The sequence below is a fragment of the Haplochromis burtoni genome, unplaced genomic scaffold (assembly GCF_018398535.1).
Source record: "Haplochromis burtoni strain Fernald_Lab_line unplaced genomic scaffold, NCSU_Asbu1 Contig_216, whole genome shotgun sequence".
NCBI classification, from domain to species: Eukaryota; Metazoa; Chordata; class Actinopteri; order Cichliformes; family Cichlidae; genus Haplochromis; species Haplochromis burtoni.
Window position 1 is genome coordinate 356,445 of NW_024582577.1, and position 21,621 is coordinate 378,065.

The 21,621-nt window shown below is 39.3% G+C and overlaps 1 protein-coding gene across 1 annotated transcript; it reads left to right on the top strand.

Annotated features, from left to right (window-relative positions):
* The first annotated feature begins 8,402 nt into the window (after positions 1–8,402).
* jam3a (junctional adhesion molecule 3a) lies at positions 8,403–20,744 on the top strand. Its single transcript, XM_005937882.2, has 9 exons — positions 8,403–8,662; positions 15,592–15,663; positions 15,773–15,886; positions 16,109–16,261; positions 17,377–17,579; positions 18,171–18,270; positions 19,282–19,411; positions 19,495–19,546; positions 19,636–20,744. The coding sequence occupies exons 1-9, from the start codon at positions 8,599–8,601 to the stop codon at positions 19,669–19,671; spliced, it is 924 nt and encodes a 307-aa protein (XP_005937944.1). The 5' UTR covers positions 8,403–8,598; the 3' UTR covers positions 19,672–20,744.
* Positions 20,745–21,621: the final 877 nt, after the last annotated feature.

Here is a 21,621-nt window from a genome sequence, read left to right on the forward strand (position 1 = left end):
TTTAATATCACCAACCATTCCCATTTTATTATGGTGTATCCATATAAATGGCCCACCCTGTAGTTTTAATAATAATGATGATCCATCTGGGACAGAAACAGAAAACATGTATACATATACAAATTTCTGTCATATGATAGACAAAATGACTTTTTGACATGCGTGAGTCAGTCTGGAAGAATTGCCTTTAGCTCAGTGTCTTCTTACTGTTTCACTTACATTTCAAGCACAAATGCCTCAAATTAGCCTGTCAAATGTCAAATATTCAGTCTGTGGGACTTTTTTTGATGGGATAAAGCAGGAAATCTGGGAAATAATAGTACACTATACTTTGATATTTGTTCTAGAGCAAGGAATTATATCAGATGTCATATATAGATTGACACCTGGTGATTGTGGAGGCTCTTTCAGTACAGTGAACTAATTTTCATGTTGAAGAATCTAGTTTGAGATCATTTGAGCTTTGTGGCACGGTACCATATCCTGCTGGAAGCATCCATCAAAAGAAGAGAACACTGTGGTCACAAAGGGATGGACATGGTCAGCAAGAATATTCAGTCGGGTTGTGGTGTTCGGACAATGCTCAGCTGGTAGTAAGAGGCCCAGAGTGTGCAAAGAAGATATCCACCAGTCCATTACAACATCACCATCCTGAACTGTTGAGCAAAGATCAATGCTTTCATGTTTACACCAAATTCTCACCCTGAAATCATGACTCATGACTCAAGACTCAGAGAATGTCCCATTTTGGTGAGCCTGTGTGAATTGTGACCTCATTTACTGTTCTAGCTGACAGGAATTACACCCAGTGTGGATTTCTGCTGCTCTAGTCCAATTAGTTCATCGGTTTAATGTGTTGTACAGTCAGAGATGCTCTTCTGCTTGGCTGTAACAAGTGAGTTTTTTGAGTCACTGTTCCATAGACTTAAACCAGTCCAGACTAATCAACCAGACATTTTCACCCAGACAGCTGGATATTTTCTCTTTTCCAGGCCATTCTCTATAAACTCTAAAGATGGTTATATGGGAAAATCCCAGTAGTTCAACATTTTCTAAAATACTCCTACCGGCCTGTCTGCAACTGTTTCACCTTCAGACTAACTTAAATCACTTTTCTTTCCCATTCTGAAGCTCAGCTTGAACTTCAGTGTTGACCATATCTGCACCTTCAAAATGCATCAAGTTGCCTGCGAAGTGGCCTGCAGATGTGCTGCAACTGTATAAGCATGTATAAGGATAATTAGCTTAATTAGTGTGCCATACCTGAAATTAACTAAGGGCATCAGCTGAGCTCTCAGCTCATGTGGGCTGGCATTGAGATCAGCTGAACTACTGTGCTGAGCTTGACTTTGTGGACTGTGTGAACTAACATGTGGGCCATTTGGATTTAGTGTGAGGCAAAGAAATAATCCTTAAGTAAGCGTTGTAGCGTCTCGGAAAAATCTCATATAACTTTTATAACCCAGAGAAAAAATAAAGTGAATTATTTTAGAACAAATTTTTTTTCAGTTTTTTGCCCGACGCAGACACACTGCAGCATTTCACAGAAATTATTGTATCAGTGAGAACAATTAAAAGTAGGCGTAAATGCTAAACATAACCTTTAAAACCAGGATCCAAAAACAATTTGATATCTTTGTGTCCTTTGTCTCTGTTTGTCTATGAAGCAGCAGATGTGACTGACAAATCCATTGTGTTAGCAGGAGGGCTTAGGGCCTCAAAGTCACTTTGATTCTCTGCAGTGCTCCTCAGATGAGAATCACTTGTCATGTTCAGTGGTCATCAGTAGAGTCTGTGAACAGCCCGCCCAAATTGTGTATCTGTGGGGAAAATACGGCAGTAGCGAAGCGCCACGCTTTGCTTTTCTCAGCGCACCGAATCACAGCACTATCCTTCACATGTGTCTTTCAGCTTAGCTCAGAAGGTTAAATAATTGAATTTTAACGTTTTTTTCAGTCTTGATTTGCAGTGAGTCTATATAACTACCCGCACGCAGCATCTCCACACCCATCAAAAGCCCTGCACTCAGCTTTTTGATGACAGTTATATTAAAACACATTTAGCTAAGTGTAGTTGCCATGGTTTTGCATGTTTGTAAAGGTGTACAGTGCTTCCAGAAATATCTCCTCTTAATGAAAACACACCCAGCTATTATCATTATAAAGCAAAAGACCAGGGTGTGGAAGAAAAGCAGAAATTTGAAGTTCAACCTAAAATCAATAAGCCTCTAAACACCTGTGTTTTTTCTCCTGTGCATCGCACTATTTTCCAGCTCATTTGTGAAATCTATAAATACCACAGTGCAAAAAGAGCTGTAGATGCAGCGCTGTCTAATTCTTCACTCTTGATCTGTGCAGCATCACGGTGCCATTTAGCCTCTCTGAATGTGATCAGCTTCACTGTGGGCGAGGCTCAGTTGATGAAGGAGTTCAAGCTGTTGTGGCCAACGGCGGGAATCTCTGCACGTGAGCAAAACACAATGAACACAAAGAACTCGCCTACTGCTTTTGACTTTTCTCATAACTTTTGTAAAGTTAATCCCATTTGCAACCAGCAGACAAACTTTACAGTGCTACAAGCTGAACAGTGCAGTCTGTTCCCAGTGTTTAATACTGCTATGGTTTATTCCTTTTTTTACAGAAGAATTTAAACTATAACCCATCACTAGCTGAAACAATTCAGTGAACTTTTTGTTTTTAAAAAAGTACTGTAAGCACAGATGTGTAGAAGTATTCAAGTATATGCAAAATATGGAGTTATTCAGTATTTATTCTAAAGACATCTCTCTACCACACAACTTTTCATTTAATTTTCTTGAAAATCCTCAGTGACAAAACAAAAACTCGGCTAAATCTTTTGTTCCTTGAGGGTCAGGCTACAAGACATCATTCACATCACATTCAGCATCATCTTGACAAATGTGGCCCGGAGTGTAAAGCAGATAATGTATGTTCACTTTGACACACTCAGTAAAGTTACTGGATGAAAGGGGTCAGTGGCTTCAGAGAATTGGTTCAAGAATCTGTTACTGTTCTGCACAACAGTTAAAATAAGCTTTATATCCTCACAGGTGATTTTAGAGCTTTAGTCAACTTCTGCCTTTTTCTAATGACAACGATCATACAAATGCAATGAAGGCACAGCTGATTTGATTGATTTTCAAGATTTTACATCTGCAAACCTTTAACAACACTGGGGCTATCTTGTATTTTCCTTATCCTGATCACATGATTCATATGTGAAATCAATATCACAAAAGGTAACCTGTTATTCTGTCCTTCTTATATCATAAATGGTACATTTCAATGTGTGGTTAAACAAATCCATAAAAATTAACATGGAAAATTCCTTCAGTAAATTGTACTGTACTTTTACACATTATGTTTTTTGTTTTGTTTTGCTTTTACAGGGGAAGCAGATGTAAAATAAGAAGCTATTTTATTTTAAGTTTGTAATTTCAGTTTCATAACCTGATCTATAATTCAGCTCTTCTATTGGCTGAGATATTGAAATTTTATACAGAGATCATTTGTAATTTCTAATGAATGACATTAGAAAACTGCAGCTTTAGAGAAAGTGCAGATAAATAATGCATCCCTCCATTTTCCTCCACTTATCCAGTTCAGGGTTGCAGTTGGGTTGGAGCCTTTCCTGGCTGTCATGGATAGAGCGGCAGGGTACGCCCTGGGCAGGTCACTGATCTAATGCAGAGAGACCGACAACCAGTTTACATCTACAGTATATTTTTGAATCACCAGTTGATCTAAGCTGCATGTCTCTGGATTGTGGGGAAAAAACTGGAGCAGCTGTAGGAAACCCACACAGAAATGCCCCTGGCTTCTTGCTGTGTGGTAACTAATCATGCTATAAAGGGCACAAATAAACAGTTTTCAGGATATCCATAAATGTCACAATGAGCTGAAGCATTAAGATTATATAGAGATAATTTAATTTAAGTGAATAGTTACATAATGCCGCAGAAGGACGCTGAATCCCTCCTTAACGAACCCATTTGCCTCCTTCAATCTGACATGATGTGAAACTTTAACCTCCCCAGCATTTGTTCCTTTTCCTGCCTTTTCTATCTGATCATTGTGTCTGGGACTTTGAGCTGCACCTTAAAGTCCCACCGACTCTTCTGGCTGCAGCTTTTTAATGAAAGCTCCATCCGAATGTGTGTCAGCTGCAATCAGAAAAATGTTACATTTAAAATGAAAGATCAAAAGCAGCGCAAGCTACACAGCCTCGGGAATCTCACAGTTTTAAAAAGCACAATGCAGCTTAAATGTACTTACATTATACAGTTAGAACAGGAACAATATGCAGCAGAAATATTTGGAAGAGAAAAAGACACACACACACACACTAATGATGGCTGCATGGAGGGGGATGGCAGGCTTTATGGGAATCTTTAAAGAGCAGGTTTCTGACTCTCACAGAAGGTTACTTAGAGATTAGAATATCCATCAAAGAAAGTGTGACAGTTATGACCAATATAAAGCCAGAGATAGTCTACATTAGCATTTCTTTAAATCCCTTAAGATGTGGAGTGCCTTCATCTATCCAACATATGTATCATTTGTTTTCAGTGTGAAAAGCATGAGAAACAGCAGTATGTAAAAATACTGGGCACTGAACTGGATATAAGGGATTTATATACACAATATAATAAGTGTATAAGGTCTAAAGTTTGGATATGGATGGCCATTATCTTGAGCAGGTTTATAATGATGCGTCTCTGCACAGCATAACAGCGCGTTACTGCCGTTGTGCAAGACAGCGACCTGGTATGTTCTTTCACTTCTGCCCTGATTTTTTTAAATGAAATAAACAGAAAGTATCCGCTGTGAGTAACCTGCAGAACTCTCTCGCTGCAGAACACAGCTCGCTGTGTATTTCGCAGTAACTGACTGACGAATCCGGCAGTTTAGAGATGATACGCTGCAAGTGAAATATGTGACTGCTTTGGCAAAGAAGGGCAAACGTTTCAGTCATGAGCAAGTCTTTTAAAACACCTGAATAATCTCTCCATGGTTGGTCCAGTCGAAAGAGTCAGAAGATGCCCTACTTACCTTCGTCTCATGACTGCTAAGATTTCAGAAATAAATCACATGACCCTGAAGGGAACGTTTAAAATTGCAACTAAAACCAGGAAAAGAGATCACACCACGCTGAGAATTGCCACGTGGGCTTTTAATTTTGTAAGAGATTGATTTTAAGATTGTTACTGAATGGTTTTATAGCTTTTCCAAGCCAGAATATAGACTATATTTTAAGCTGTGTTCAAGTTTAAACCTCTAGCAAGAAAAGTACAATTACAGCTATTTTACCATGTTTCCTGTATCTCTGTTTTTATTGTTTTCTAACATTAAGGCACATTGTAACACTGGTTTTAGAAGCTGCTATAAGGAAGCTGTTATTATATACAGTATTTACACTTGAGGGACTAAAGTGCCTCCATTTGACTAACCATTTAAGTCTTCTAAGAAAAAATAGAAATCATGGACAAAGTAGTAAACAGTAAAATACATTATAGATGTACTGCATGCAGATTAATGCGGATCAACCATTATTAAAGGTTATAGTGCACGGCACATTGACTAAGGGGACTAACTAAAAAGATGTGATGTTTCTTGTGCTTTATTTCTGTTGCATTGAATCTAGTGGAGTTGTAGCTGAGAGATGCAGACAACAGTCAATAACAAAAGGCTTATTGTAGTTCAGAATTTTGTCTCTTATTCACAAAGGCCAAGGTTGGTCAATTTGGCCTCACAGATGAAGAGTCTTTACAGAATTTTCGATGTACTACAAATAAAATATAAAAACCCTGAGGCTTCAGAGTATAATCAAAATGTTTAAACTCCAGAATGTGTTTATCAGGGGTTTATCCATTCAGCAGCAGTTTCTGTTTTTCATGATATACTGCAAAATGTCAAAACTCACAGGAAGGAGCGCAAAGCACCAACTAGAGAGAGAAATTTGCTCTTTTAATTCACTGTAGGTTTTACCTGCTGATATGCTTTAATATCCTGCGCTTATTTCAACCCCTTAAATAGCTTAGTTGGTGTTAGACCTGCCTATCAAGCTTGCACGAAGAGGGCTTGTGGGTTTGAGACTGGAAAGACTGGGTGGATATTAAATCCAGCTGCAGTGCATTATTCATAGCTTGGAAGATATATAATCACTGTGCAAATGATGCACGATGGCTCAAGCAAACAGCCACCGCCTTGTACAACAGCTACATAGCACAGATGCAGGTGCCAATGAGCAACACCTGTAATATGACTCACTGTCACACTGTGATGCTCTGGCTAATTTGGCTCTTTAATTAGTTGAAGCATGGCACATATTTTTTGCATTTCACTCGCCCAAAATGAAGTCTTCACATTTTTTCTCAAAAAGGAAGATGACAAACCTGGATATTTCTTTGTAAAACAATCAAAATGTACAGTTTTGTCTGAGCTGCAACAAAAGGGCAGCCACGAAGAGCTTCTCAACAGAGGAACCATTGCCTAGCAACACTACCAACAGTGAAAGCAGGGCAGCATGGTCTGATGGAGCATGAGTATTCAAAGAGGGCAACAAGTTCATCTGTAATATGTTGCCTTTTTATGTCTTTTTCTTTCTTTCTTTCTTTTTCTTGTAGTGGGTGGACTACACGGTTGTATTCAGTGGGCTAAACCCTAACTGCATCAGAAGAGTTTCACATCATGTGACTGTGAAATTGTGGAAATGCAAAATATAATATATGCATACCTAATTATAGACCTTATGTCTACATACATGCTGTTGATCTTTGGATGAGTGAGATGTATTAGCAGATTATTATTTCTGGTTTCACACTGCCATCTACTGCTTTTTCCAGGAATCCAAGAAGCTGATATTTGTCAAAACAATTATAGGAAATACAACTCTATAAAAATCATATTAATAGAATCTTTATAGGACACTTTGATGTCGGGAATATAAAACAATTTATAGAGGACGCTGCAATCTTTTGAAATTGAAATAAAGATAAAAAAGCACAAGGTTCTTTCTTAATAAATGTTGCATGATCAGTGATTTTTGTTATATTTGTTTTGGTGAGGATTCCTTTGGGGGGGGCATCCTCTGCCTTTATGCCCTTGTAGTGTTGATTAATTGTTGCCGAAGACCTCAGCGGAGCATGGTGGTGGAGCGATCATGATTTGGGCTTGTTTTGCTGCCACAGAACCAGACCATCTAGTCATGAACTCTGTATATTCAGTCCGGCCTTCTGTCTGGCAGCTAAAGCTTGGGCACAATTTGGGTCATGCAACAGGACAGTGATCCCAAGCACAGAAGAAGATCTAAAACAGAATGGCCCAAAAACAAAAGAACCAAGGTGCTGCAATCAAATGCTGTGGTTGGACCTTAAGAGAGCTGTGCATAAACAAATGCCCATAAACCTCAAAGAACTGAAGCAATGTTGTAATGAAGAGTGTGCCAAAGTTCCTCCACAAGTCCCTTTAGGCCTGTAAAAACTCTCTTTTTCACATGTATGTGTCTCAGGTTTCCATCATAACGGTTCTTTAAAAATGTAAAAAATGTGTCATGGAAGCTAAATGAAAGTGTGAGAAGTCAAACTGATAGTTGACGCTATAGTGGATGGACCTTTAAATGACTTTATTTTATTTCTCATTCCAGTTTCGATGTCTATTCCATGCATAAAACAGAAGAATCAGTTCACTGTATTCAAATATCCAGACGACATACTCAACATCTTTAATACTCTTAACGCTGAAACTGATTGTCATAAATATACTCACACCTACTGTATCAAGGAAATTAAATAGAGAAATTAGATTTTTTTTTCATAGAAATAAATCAGTTTCTCATCCACTTTTGATGATCAAAACACTGACCTACATCCATCTTAAATCATCCTGATTATGCATTTCTCACCATTTTATCTTATATGAAAAAGAGGGACAGTCCTCCCAAGCATACAGAAGAGAGCAGCGTTACATGTTTATTTACAAGACTCTGATGCAATGATTGCCTTGTTCCCTCTCCTCTCTGATTCAGTTCAAACACCAATTACAGTGTCAGCTCACTGGAGACTTTAGCATGAGTTGTACTTCTTATTCACACTGAACTGGGGAGAACAAAACAAAGCATCATCCGTAAAAGATTATATCCAGTCTGTTAATCTGCATCGGCATCCTTTTCTTGTAATTTCTGATCATGTATATAATGCGTCTGTCTGTCAGCGTGAGCAAGAGATCTCAAAATGCTGCTTGATTTTCAGCTGTTATATGTTTCTTTTAATAAAGGGGAAAAAATCTTCCCTGTTATGGTCTTTTAAGGTCCCAATAAGAAAAATAACCACTAGAGGGTGTAGGTCGCCACTTTCCCACGAGAACATACGGTCAGAATTGTGCGTCTGTGTGTGGAGGAGGAGGTGGAGGGCATGTTTGGCACCGCCTACCGCCTGTCAGACTGCGTTCAGGGCGCAACCCCACATCGGAGCCCTTGTAGCTATGGAAACTCGTCGATGGCAACATCCACCAGTCTTTTGTGCCCTCATCCTCCTCTTACCTCTCAGAGGTGCTGAGTGTGTGCAGCTGTAACCGATAAATGATACGCTGCAAGATGGCGATTGCGCGACTCGTAGCCTGTTTTGTGCTTTACAGCAGCCTAGGTGAGTTTTCCCCCGCTTATTCACAAAGCTATTATCATATCGGAGTCGGCGAGGTGCGACTACAGTCAAGTTAAATCCGAGCTGTAGCGGTTCTGTCAGCGCTACGAGCCGACAAGGACGTTTTTTAACGTTAGCTTGACGTGTAAACGGGCTGGGAAATGTCAGGAAAACGTTTTTGTTGTGTTTTGTGGCGTTTTAACAGTCTGCTCATTATCGATTGAAGATTGTATTTGATTGTTTTACGCTTGAGCAAACCTCACATCCGAGCTGGAAAATGACGTAGTTGTCAGAGCACCCTTCACGTTTTGAATTTTTTTTTTTTTACGTGATTTTAAAAACGTGTAACCTAGCCTAGAAATCATACATATTGCACGCTCACTTGTCGACTAATTTCTAAAGAAATTTCCAGAATACAAACAATGCAAACGTTACTTTAGTATAAAAAGACGGCAGCCACATGGTGGAGACCTGTGGTACACAGAAACACGGGCCTGTGAATAATATATATTTAAAATGCTTTGTCTTTTTGGTTGTTGCATATATGTATATGCATCATATACATATGAGGCTGCTTGAATTTCATTTTATTGTAGTTTGACCTCTCCTGATCACGTGGTGATTGATCGATAGTGATGGTGAGTGGGGTGCCATGAGTGAGGCAGGTCGAGGGCAGCGGTGACAAGATGATGTGCAGCAGCAACAGCTAGAGATTTGTGGCGATCAGCTGATGCTGGGTGGTTGCGTCGGCTAATTGGCTGCGGGTGGGTGCACCACTAAGTGTTGAACTTTTCACCCAGGTGCTCTGCAAGCAGTAAATCAAATGACTAAGCGGAGATGACAGGCAGAGGTTCATTTGTTATGCTCTCAAGTTTTGGTTGTAAAAACTCCGAGCTGTGTGTGAATGTAGCTCTCGATTTGGTTTATGTTCTGACCTTGAGCTTTAGAGTGCTGTCATGTTTGAATAATGAAAATGAATCGTTATTCAGACGTTTTGCATTTAGCATATTGTGATTCATGCTGCATATAACTGGAACGCACTGATGTGTAAAGCTGAATTATTTTAAGTTAAGGTAAAAATAGATGCCTTCTTGTGATTCTGATGTGCAGAAAATTGGATGTAATTCTTACATTGTTAATTTTTTTTTCCTTTATGCTGCAAGAAAATTGAAAAGTTAAAAAAAGAAATGCTATTTCTGAGATTTTCCGGACTCAGAATTGGGCTTTGGACATTATGAATGAGACTTTGCATCAAAAATAAAAATCTGTAATCATTTGCTCATCAGCCACTTTGTTAGGTACAACAGGTAACTCAAATAGCTATTTAGCCAGTCACATGGCACAGTCTATTTATGCATGTAGAAATGATCAAGACAACATGCTGAAGTTTAAACTGAACTGCGACATCATTGTTGATGGCTGACGGGTTTGTCTGAGTATTTCAGAAACTGTTGATCCACTGGAAATCTCCCATGAAACCCCCTCTGGGGTTTACTATAAAAGATAAGATATCCAGTAAGCAGCAGTTCTCTGGTTGAAAATGCTTTGTTGATGCCAGAGGTCAGAGGAGAATGGCCAAACTGCTTTGAGTTGATAAGAAGATAAATATAAGTAAGTAATGAGGACACGCAAAAGAGCATTCTGAATGCAAAACATGTTGAACCTCAAAGCAGATGGACTACAGCAGCAGAAGATCACACCATGTGCCACCCCTGTCAGCTAAGAACAGGAAATGGATAAGTTCACCAAAACTGTACAGGAGAAGCTTGGAAAAATGTTTACTGATTTGATCTGATGATGGTAGAGTCTGAATTTGGTGTAAGCAACCAGGAAGCATGGATCCATCCTTATATCACTATTCAGGCTGCTGCTGTTGGTGTAATGGTGTTGGAGATGTTTTCTGGGCTCGGTTTTGGCTGCTTAATACCAAGTTTGCGTGATTTAAATGCCTCAGCCTGCCTGTGTAGTTTTAACAATGTCCACCCTTTATGACCACAGTGTACTCATCTTCTCAAACCGGCTTCTTGAACATGACAATGACTTCACCATACTTAAATGGCTTCTGCACTCACCAGATCTCAAGAGCTTGCCTCAGTGAATGCCTTTGAACGGGAGGTACAGATCACGGCAACTGCGTGATGCTATCATGTCAGCATGGTCCAAAATATCTGATTCCCCCACCTTGTTGAACATATGCCTTGAAGAATTAAAGCATTCCTAAAAGTAAAAAAGGTCCAACCTGGTATGAGCAAAGCGTACCTAATGAATTGGCCGTTGAGTTTTTGTGTTAGGATTTCATTAAATGCTAATTGTCTTGAATGATTGTTCAGGAGCAATTGATACATTTTTCTGTCAATAGATGATAAAAAACTGCTAGATTCCCATTTCCCACACACCACAAAAATGTATTCAAATTGCTTTTTCCAAGTTCATAAAGTTTACAGGAACCAGAAGATATCTGGTATTTTAGTGTTTAACACACGCTCTATCAAATATGAACATTGTTGGCGTTGCTGTTTTATGTAATTTAAGCTGCGTTGTTATAGGTTGCGAAAAATGAGTTATATTTTATCGGCCTTGTGCTTTATTGGGACTTCATTTATATTTCATCTGTCTGAGGTGCTGCAGTCATTGTGTCACGTGCGTAGCTTGAATGAACAGTTTATTTCCTCCCAGTTCTTATAACAACATAACCAACTTAATCAAATCTGCTTGAGCGTTGAGTTGTTCTGTTACGCAGTCACTCCAGTATGCTGTAAATCCCAGTGGGCCTCCTCGCTCCATCCACTGTCTTCGGCATATTTGCTGCGACTGCACTGGAATGTCTGGGAAAAAGCTTTTTATAGATTCACTGGATCAACAACTTTTTGTTGCAGGGACAGGGATGGGTGGTTGTTTTCATATTTAGAGCGTAAGAGGATTGCTGAATGTGGCTATTTAAAAGCCAGTTTCTCTCAGAACTGACTATAGACCTACTTTGTCTTTGCATTAGAATGACAGAGGGATTAAAAATGAGCCCCTGTTTGCTTTCCAGCAAGCGCTGAGATTATTTTCATAATTCAGAAACATTGTCTTCTCTTCAGCCTGCACCGTGTCACGGGGGAAGGGAGGCCACCAAACATTGTTGTCTGCGTGCTTTTATTTTAAGCTCGCATTAGTAATTAGTTATACATTGTCATGTTAATTGACTGTGGTTACTCTTTCCCACGTCCTACATTTTGCATTATTTGGAAGAGAGATGAGAAAAACCTTTAATAACATCCTGTTAACGCCGTTCCTGCTTGTACAACTGGTGCGCATTGATTCTAGATTTTGTTCGCCCCAGATAATAAAGGCTAAAAACTTGTTTTTCACCATGGTTTTTGTTCAGATGAACACGGGAGATGTATCCTCTAAGGAGATTTTGTCAGCGTTACAACATACTTATGAAAACAGATGAACTCGAGCAGATCTGTTTCCTGTAAACTTTGAAAAGCACATCACACACGGCCGTGTTGCAACCCATAACACTGCGAAAGCAGTTGTTTTCTCTTACGTGATACTTTGAGTCTGCAGTGTGATTGCAGCTGCAGATTTAATTAAATGTTCCAGTATTTGAAAGAGCTTTTGTTTTTCTTTCTTTCTTTTTTTCAAAAATATCGTTCCTCAAAACGAGTACCTCGCAGATCTGGAAGAAGCAGTTCAAAGGGCATTTTGAAGGGTCAGTACGTGCGTATGTCGAGGGAGCTTCAGTTGGACGGGCCTTCGTCGCGTCTCTCGGGATGTCCAGTCACTGCTGTGGTAAAAATAGCCCTTGATGTACAGGGTGGGAAAGTCAGCAGCAGAGACGGAAGCTGAGACCTGCGAGTCAGATCTCATCACTGTCCGCAGCTGTGCTTATAAGAGCGGATGCTTTGGTTGGACCCATGTTTTCATCACTTGAAGGCTATATGCTCGCTCTCCCTTTGGCTCCCAGTCACAATGTACAACTCAGGGACGCCCGTGTCCTAACAAGGCCGCTCAAATCCCTCGGAGTTAGTCAGAGTGCACGCTGCCTCGGGAAAACAGGAGGGATGTCTTGTCGTATTCAGGGGCGGCTCAGATTATTATTGTCTAATTTCAGCCTCTATTTGAAACCCTAACTACTGCCCCCACTGGGAGCGTGATTGCCTTCATTACTCAGCATGGGTGCTGTTCGTTGTGCGTGTACTCAGTAATTACTGCATTTGGAACAAAAAAATGTTGACTATAGGGTACCAAGGGAAGGTAGAAACCTACTTATTTAGCCTTAGCAAAGACTGTTGAATTATTTGTGTTTGCCGAGCAGTAATTTTCACATTTCCTTAATTCGATGTCACACTGCACACCCGTCTCGTCCCCAGATTCACGTATTTTCCACTTAAATTGGCATTCGGCGGACCCAAATTGAACAAAACTTGTGAATTACGCCTCTCGCCGTTATAATCTGACATTTGCAAAATAACACTGATTGCTTTCAGCGTTTCGCTCAAGCACTGAACTTAAAATAAGCGCGTCTCATGTGTTGTGTTTGTGCCAGAGGGAAACGAAGATGGTTGATTAAGTATGGTTCAAATGTGAGCTCATTCCCGCTGTGAAGTTATTCTTGTGCTTCTGATTTGATTTGTTTGGGGATCTTGATAAATGATTTATTTTGCAACCTCAGTATGAATTAGTATTATGATTTAGCAAAGGAGCTAGCCCTGAAAAAATACAAAAAAATGTACATGTACTTCTTCTAGTAATATAATATACTATATACTAGATGTACATTATAATAATATAATGTAATTCTAGTAATATTTTAGTGTGTATGGTTTTTAAACGATGTGTAAAAGTGGATGAACTGCGCACCCCTTCTCTAAACCAGTATTTTTTGTCTTCAGTGAGTAAACGCTTTAATACTGCACCAAATACTGAAATGACTTGGGGGCTTTCTGGTCTACTGGGTGACACATCATTGACCATTTCCAGCTATTCCTCAGGGGCGCATCGTCATCCATAATATCTAACATAACTAGTGATGCAAACTATCTCTGCAGCTGTGTTTTTGTCAGAAATCAATATAAAGATATCATCTCTAACTCCCCTTTTTAAATAGTTAATGTCCCCAGAATGGTTTCCAGTGTAACGGTCGCTTAAAAAAAGAAATTAAAACTTGCATTCAGTTCAATTAAATTGTATTTATATAGCACCAAATCACAACAGCAGTCACCTGTTGTAAGGTAAAGACTCTACAATAATACAGAGGAAACCCCAACAATTAAACGACACTCTTTGATCGAGCATGTGCCCGTGAAAAGAGAGAACAGGAAGAAAACTCTGTTACGTGTGTCTTATTATGATCAACTAATATAACCATATGTGCATTAACTACACTCACTTCTAATGGCTAAAGGACATCCCTGTTGCTGGTGATGAGCTGGGGGGGGGTAAACATTTGGAGGGCCAACCACACTCAAACTTGCAGCCAGTTAAAAATCGCTGGTTAACCTGGTAACCTGACATGCAGGTGAGGGTACTGTGCAAGAGAAGCACACACAGAAGATGGGAACAGCAGGCTGTGCACAAATTTGAACATAAGCTCCAGGCTGGAAAAGTGAGGCCAGAGGAAAATCTGCTTCAAATCTGCTTCCATTCTTTCTCCGGGATTTTTTATTATATTTAAGAAAGTAAAATTACTGGAGTGCTGACATAACCTATGACCTCAGTAAACACTTTCCTGAATGTTCTGTGTTAGTTTCACATCCTTTTGAAAACAAAAGAACAAGTTAGGCTTGCTTTTGCAGTTACCAAGTTGCTACTAGGGATGCATGCGACTACTTGATTACACATTAAAATGTTCTGCCTCTTGCTAGTTAGTACCAAAGATACTAGTCAGCTAAGTTACTTATTTGGTTTTTATTAATAAGCAGTGGCAGCTCCATCCCGGTGAGAAATGTTGTGACGCCACCAGCCACAAACCAGGGCTGTGGTTTGTTGGTACTGTGACATTAAATACTGTGACTGTTATATATGGCACAGTGTCCAACAGATTTACATTTAAAACTCAACTTGACATGTGATTAGCGGCTTCAAATAGCTCTCAAATACATGTGCAGTCCATTAGATTCACTTCAGTTCTGAATGTTCTCTGAAGGTTGACTTTTTCTCTTGTTTAAATAACTAGCAAATTAGTTACCAGGAGCATCCTTAGTTACTACTGTATGTGAGTGTGTAGCTTGAGACTACAACATAGGAATTCAGTGAGGTTACAGTGGCAACATCCATCTTCTATATACAGTTAATGTTTGGAGCCTTTTTGTTATAAAACAAGCAGTGTGAAATAAAGTCAATATAGCAACTGTCATGTTTGCTAATGGCTAAAGCCTGTGTGTCATTTACTTGGTCTGAGCCGGCTGTGCTGCAGTACTAAACACAAATCCTTTTATTCTGTCCTGCAACTTATTACAAGAGCATTGCTGATCCTTAGTAACTGAGCTAAAGTGACTTTGGCTCTTGTCTGCACGCTTACTTACATTGTCTGCTGCATTCTCGGTCTGGATTTCATCTTGCGCAGGATTAAAGCTGACAACAACAGCAACAACAAAAAATGGGTCACTATCCAAATATTTACAGAGTCCTTCGTGTCAAATCTCTGTTTTCTTTCATTATCATTTACAACTAGCTCTGGTCTCTTCCATCGACTCATCATAAGTCACGTTATTATCCAATTAAACGCCACAAATAATTCAAGTTAAATGTTAATGACAGTATATTTCTACAAGGAGTTCATTAAAAATATGTGGCACACTTATGTCAGCTATATTTGTCGGTCTAATCCAGTGTTTATTAGGCAACATGCCCGGTTTATAATGTCTGCTAATGAAAATGCTCGCGTGTCTAATCGGGGTTACTCAGCGTTTACTGCCTGTGTTTTTTTTTTTTCTCCACAGGTCACATTCCATCATCACTTGGGGTAATCCTCCGGACCACGGACAAGATTGTTTGGGCAAATGAGTTTGAGCGTGAGTTGCTCGAAAATCACACTAACCTATTTAACCAAAGTACCGTTTCTTTTTTCCAGATTTAGCCTGCCTCTCTCTCATGCTGTCATGCGTTCTGTTTTCTTCCCAGCCATCGAACTGACCTGCTTAATAGAGTCCATCTCGACAAACAACCCAAGGATCGAGTGGAAAAAGATTAAAAATGGTGTTCCCAGTTATGTGTACTTTCAAAACAAGATAGCAGGTAAACCTCTTGGAAACTGTCTTTTAGAGAAACCAGTAGAGCACAGTGTTTCAAAGCAAAGTCGCAGCACTCAAAGCTTAGCTGAGTGAATGCTACCTTGAAAGACCTTGGCTCAGAATTCTGTTTTTAAGCCGTGAAGTCACGCTGTGTATTTGAATGAGCAATTGTAAAGTGTTTTTCACCCCCCCCCCATCTCTTTCTCTTTCTGTCGTTCTCCAAAAGGGGACTTGGAGAACAGAGCTCAGCTCAGAGAGCCGGCCAACATTCTGATCTTCAACGCCACTCGATCAGACACAGCAGAGTACCGCTGCGAGGTGGCCGCCATCGATGATCAAAGGGACTTTGATGAAATACTTATTAGTCTTGCAGTAAGAGGTATGGAGAGCAGAGCTAAAAGTCACTGCATGTCTATATCGTCAACCCTCTAAAGTTCTAATCACACTTTGTTCTTATGATCGAATAGATATTAAGATTATGTAGCAGTTTATACATTTTACACTCAATTTACTTCTGAAATATAAAGCTACATCATGATTGCTGTCACTGTGAGGTTGCCATGCATCTAACCGTTGCCTTTGAGGTGCTGGTAGATTAAGCTAGTGGCCTGCTGGGACAGCAATCACAACCATTTAACACCCACTTACATAAATCACTCGGGATATCTGGGGCTTGTGGCGACGTTATAACAATTCCAACTTTAACCTTACGTATCACTTGATGACAGTTCTCTTTGTCACCATACAGTGGCTGAGAACACACTTCACCTCAGGGAGTCGCAGACTTGTCTTTAGACACGGAGCCTGTTGCAGACCCTGGCCTGCACACAGAGAAACACAAAAAGCGAGTGCCAGCAGTGTTTGCTGTATGTGGCATAACCACTGCCTGTATATAAATTGTGCACCACTATGGACTCTATAGACAATAACCCTGTGTGTCTGAAAAGTGAAGCCAGATGCTCTTTAAACCTGCATTCTTTATAGTGACCAGCAGGTGGCAACACCTCTGGTTGCAAACAGATTGTGTGGGAGTCAATGAGGAAATCACCCACTTGATCTTTGAGCTCAGTCAACAGTTTCCTGATTAATTTTATGGACGTATTTGCTACTTTTAAATCCTGGCCAGCAAAGTATGTTGTTCATTCTATAAATTATGATTTCATTAAGATGAAAATTGACAATAATAAGGCAGATCTAACTGTTTCTCAGTTAGATCACTCACTCATGACCTCTGGTTTCAAAACACAAAATATTGAATTCAAGGCATAAAGACAGAGACTGTAGAAGCGACATCTATCACGTGTCCATCTTTTATGTTCAGCGTGTGAACATAAATACTTTAGAACAGTCTAAAGGTTGTGGGGAAACTCAACACACTTCCTGATGAAATGTTATCCTTTAGCCATTTAGGAAGTAAAAGTATCGTTTTCAGCAGTGTGTAAATGCTACACAACATTCAGCAGCCTGATGTGAATCTGTGCTTTTTGTGTGTAGTGAAACCTGTTGTACCACGGTGCAGCGTGCCAGAGGCCGTCACAGTGGGAACATCAACAGAGCTGCGATGTCTGGAAAATGAGGGCTTTCCCGCTCCTCAGTACCGTTGGTTTCACAACAATGAAGAGCTTCCACAGGATCCCAAAAACAGCGCAAAGTTTGCCAACTCTTCCTACAGCATCAACCCCGACACCGGAGGCCTGGTACAAAAATGACAAGCATCCTGTTGTTGCTACATTTATGGCTTTATCATTTCAGTTCCTATTGTCTGTGCAAAATATCTCTTGAGGCACGGCAGCACTCAGTATTTACTATTATTCTTGTTAAATGAACAGATGTAAACTTCTTCTCCCTGCCTGTCTGTTCTGTTTGTAGACAGGACTCATTAGTGCCGAGTATTCTCTGTCAGAGCTTATCTAATGTAAATGTTACCCGCTTAATCTAAATAAAACCTTAAGCATTATATGACTAAGAGCAGGATTAACCCTCGTGTGTAAAAAGAGCCAGTAAGAACACTTATCCAAAACCTGGCATATGGAACAAGGATAATGTTGCATTTAAAACCAAATTGATGTGTTTCCAGGTAAAAGTTTAACATCTGGCAGAAATTTAACCATGTTATAAAACATAGGGCGATGCCCTCTAATCTAAAATCTTACAGCAGTATTAAAAGCAGCCCGTAAATCCATCTGAAGGCCAAAATGTCGCTATATTCAACCACAGCCAGACATCCTATTGTTGACAGTTCGTCTACGTGTCAGTGCACTGACAGTTTTCTAAAAATGTCTCCACAGAAATTTCGAAGGGTCAGGAAGGAGGACGCGGGGGAGTACTACTGCCAGGCAAAGAATGATGCGGGGCATGCACAGTGTCCCACGCAAATAATGGAAGTCTGTGAGTGACATTCACACCAGCCAAGCAGGTCTTTTGACAGCACTTTAAGCCAAAAGCAAAATCAGACACGTTCACTCTCAAGTTTCAAGTTAACACGGCAAAGAGAAAAAGTGTGAAATAACAGAAGGAAGCTAAAACATATGAACACAGACAGGACAAGACAGGCGCGACTTCACATGTAGGAATGAAATAAACTTTATCTCAAAGCAAACATAACAATATTTTTCATTAATTTTACCCCAAGCACCACTGTACCCACTAAATATTATATAAACTATTTGAAGGCCAAGTATACTTTGTGCTTATAACTGCCATTTGAAGGCAGCTAAGGGAAACTAATTCCCTCAGCTGAGCGTCATCCCTTTGCAACGAACTGGATGCAGGAAAGCTCCGGCTGTCCAGGTCAGTCTGATCCCAGCACCTCGCTGGGAAGCAACAGTTTCAGACACCCACGCCCCTGATATGCTAACATGCCCATGACAGCGTATTCTGCAGCCAGAACATGAAGCAGAAAGGATCAAGCAGCTGTCCACACAGTTATAGTGTTTTTGCACACTATAGGCATTCATTTTGTTGTAGGAGTTGTTCATTTTTGAACATTTGAACATTTTTATAGAAAAAATAATGGAAAAAACAAAACAAAAGACATTCACCATAATTCATGTAAAAAATCTAATTCGTTATTTTTATTATATTTATTATTAAATGTCAAAATTTGTTACTGTACAACATCTGAATTCTTCCTATTTAATGTGATAAGCAGGCAGACAAAGTTTGTTTTTATTTGTTTCATTGTTTGGTATCTTGAGTTGGTGTATTTAATGAACATGAAATTCGTCTTATTTTCATCGAAGCCAATAACAATTAATTGAGGATTTTAGGAGTGTGGCAATTACACAAGATATACATAAAAATGAAAATACAGCAATGATATAAGTCATGGTTATAGGCTATCGATATGTCTCAGGCCACGTAACTCTCTCATGAGCACTTCTCTGTGCCCTGTTGCAGATGACGTTGACATCCTGGGGATTTTCCTCAAGGTGTTTGGTGCTGTGGTTGCGTTCTTATGCTTGGCGGTTTCCATTTGTCATTCCTTCAGACGTGGATGCTTCCACAAAAAAGGCCACAATGAAAATAAGTGAGTACAGTCTGCAGCTCTGATGAAAGGACACAAAATCCTGACTTTTTTTTTTTAATGCATTCTGTTTCACTTTATTTCAGCTACAACTGGCCTGCACAGAATAGCAGTGTTGAGTATGGAGACGCGGATGAGGTAAACTTACAAAGCACACCGCGTTCGTTGGAAGTCAAATCCAAAAAAAAGAAAATCTAAGGTAACTTCCTACTTCCTGTTTTTCACAGGGTCATTTCCGCCACAAGTCTTCCTTCGTTATTTGACAGCCGACACGGAGGACGCGATGTAACCACGACGAAGTAAACTTGCAACAATGATGCTCCACTTGGTAAAGTTTGGAGTCTAACATGGCACATTATTCTCTGATGCACATCAAAATCAAATCAGCCGACTTGCCAAAGTAATTTTAATATCATTTTGTGGCACTTGGTTGAGTTTTGCAATGCCACAGATTTTTTTGTTGTTGTTTATTAATATTAAATTCCATGAAAATATTTGGTTTTTACATATTTTTCTCATTTTATACTCAACATAAAGCTACTGTACAATAAAACGATTTCAAAGCTGTGGAGGTCAATGTTTATATCACAGTGTCATCACAAAGGTTACTGTAAACTACATTCCCTCACTGTTTTTGGACAAATCCTCTTTTATAGCTCTTCAATTTTTTACAGTGGACGTAAATTGTTTACTTCATCCTTGTTCTTAGTTTGTTTCACATGCAGAGGACGAAACATGTTTTTGTACATACTGTAGTTAAACAGGCAATAAGTAGCAGGCTGCAAAAAGGCTCATGAGCTGACTAGAAGGCACAATTTAATAGCCTATGACTATATTTACAAATGAAAACAAACATGTACAAGTACAGAATAAAGTCTGAATTTTAACACCATATATTCCAATATGCTGCAAACTCAATATGTACTATAAAGGTGGTGTTGATGATTTCTTGGAGTGCTGTTTCTGTGTATAAGTGACCTTTTGTGCTTTACTAATTATTTTGTGAGTATTGGACATATTGTCCAGGTTTGACTCAGTATTATAAATGTACATACATCCATATACTTTTTGGAGCTTTTCATTTGAATGCGTAGCACTCCATACCTTATTGTAAATATTGCAATAAACTGTTTATTGGAAATACATTTACAGTATTCACTGTTCAGTGTGTATCTGCAGTGTTGAGCCTGTCAGTAACAACAGTGTGTCATTTTAGACATTAGTGTCAAAGATGTGTGTAACAACTCAGGAACTGTTGTACAATGTCCACTGTTCATTTGATATTAATGTTATACGTTAATGTTATTTTGTTACTATTAAATATATTTCAGCTGAATTTTTTGGAGTCTCAAATGTTTTGATGGATTTTGTCCAGATGATTAAAGTGAAATATAGAGATACACAGACAAACAAGGTTTCTGTGTAGTGAGGGGGAAATCACGCACAAACACAAACATAGCTTGTCCATGTTGAAATGTTTTTTGTGGTCTTCCTATTGCAGCTCTCTCTGGAAGAGACTCTCCTGCCTGGCAGCACAATCTCACCCTTGCCGCTTTAACTTTGTTTCCAAACCTCTCAACCTGAACTCAATCCCTCTGATACTCATTTTAATCCTGTGCCTCCTGGTAAATCAGCGAAAATCTTCACCATCTCCGGCTCAACCTCCTGTGTTGTTTTTACGGCCGCCGTCTCACTACCATCACAACTCATAACAACACACATATTATATATGCAAGTCAAAAAATCCAGAGTGGAGGAAAATTAGTGCAGGTATTACAGTAAAATGAAAAAGCTTTTTGAAATCAGTTGGCTCATAGTTTTGTAGACATCCAGAGTTTCATTGAAGCGCCAATCAACGCTTCATTAGGCAAGTTGTAATTATTATCATTATTCCAGTTTTTCTGAATTGCTAAAACACATTTGCTGAAACCTCCACCCATTTTCTCAAAACCTTAAACAGAACTACATTCACAAAACCTCAGATTCTTCTGTCAGAATCAAACTATCACTTCAAAATCAGTTTTTACACAGCAAGTAAAAATATATTCACCACAGAATATTCGTTAGACACTACATCAGATAATTGAAGATACGGCATTCAGGGCATGTAGTTAACAGGAAATATTTAAGTGTATTTAACAAATGACCATAATTAGAATGATATGAACTGCTGAATGTAGATAACAAAAATGAATTAATTAAAAATAAAACTA

Coding starts and splice junctions, on each gene's coding strand:
- jam3a (XM_005937882.2), top strand. CDS start 8,599: ATGATACGCTGCAAGATGGCGATTGCGCGACTCGTAGCCTGTTTTGTG. Junction 19,412..19,494: donor AAAGGCCACAATGAAAATAA/GTGAGTACAGTC, acceptor ACTTTATTTCAG/CTACAACTGGCCTGCACAGA. Junction 19,547..19,635: donor AGTATGGAGACGCGGATGAG/GTAAACTTACAA, acceptor TGTTTTTCACAG/GGTCATTTCCGCCACAAGTC.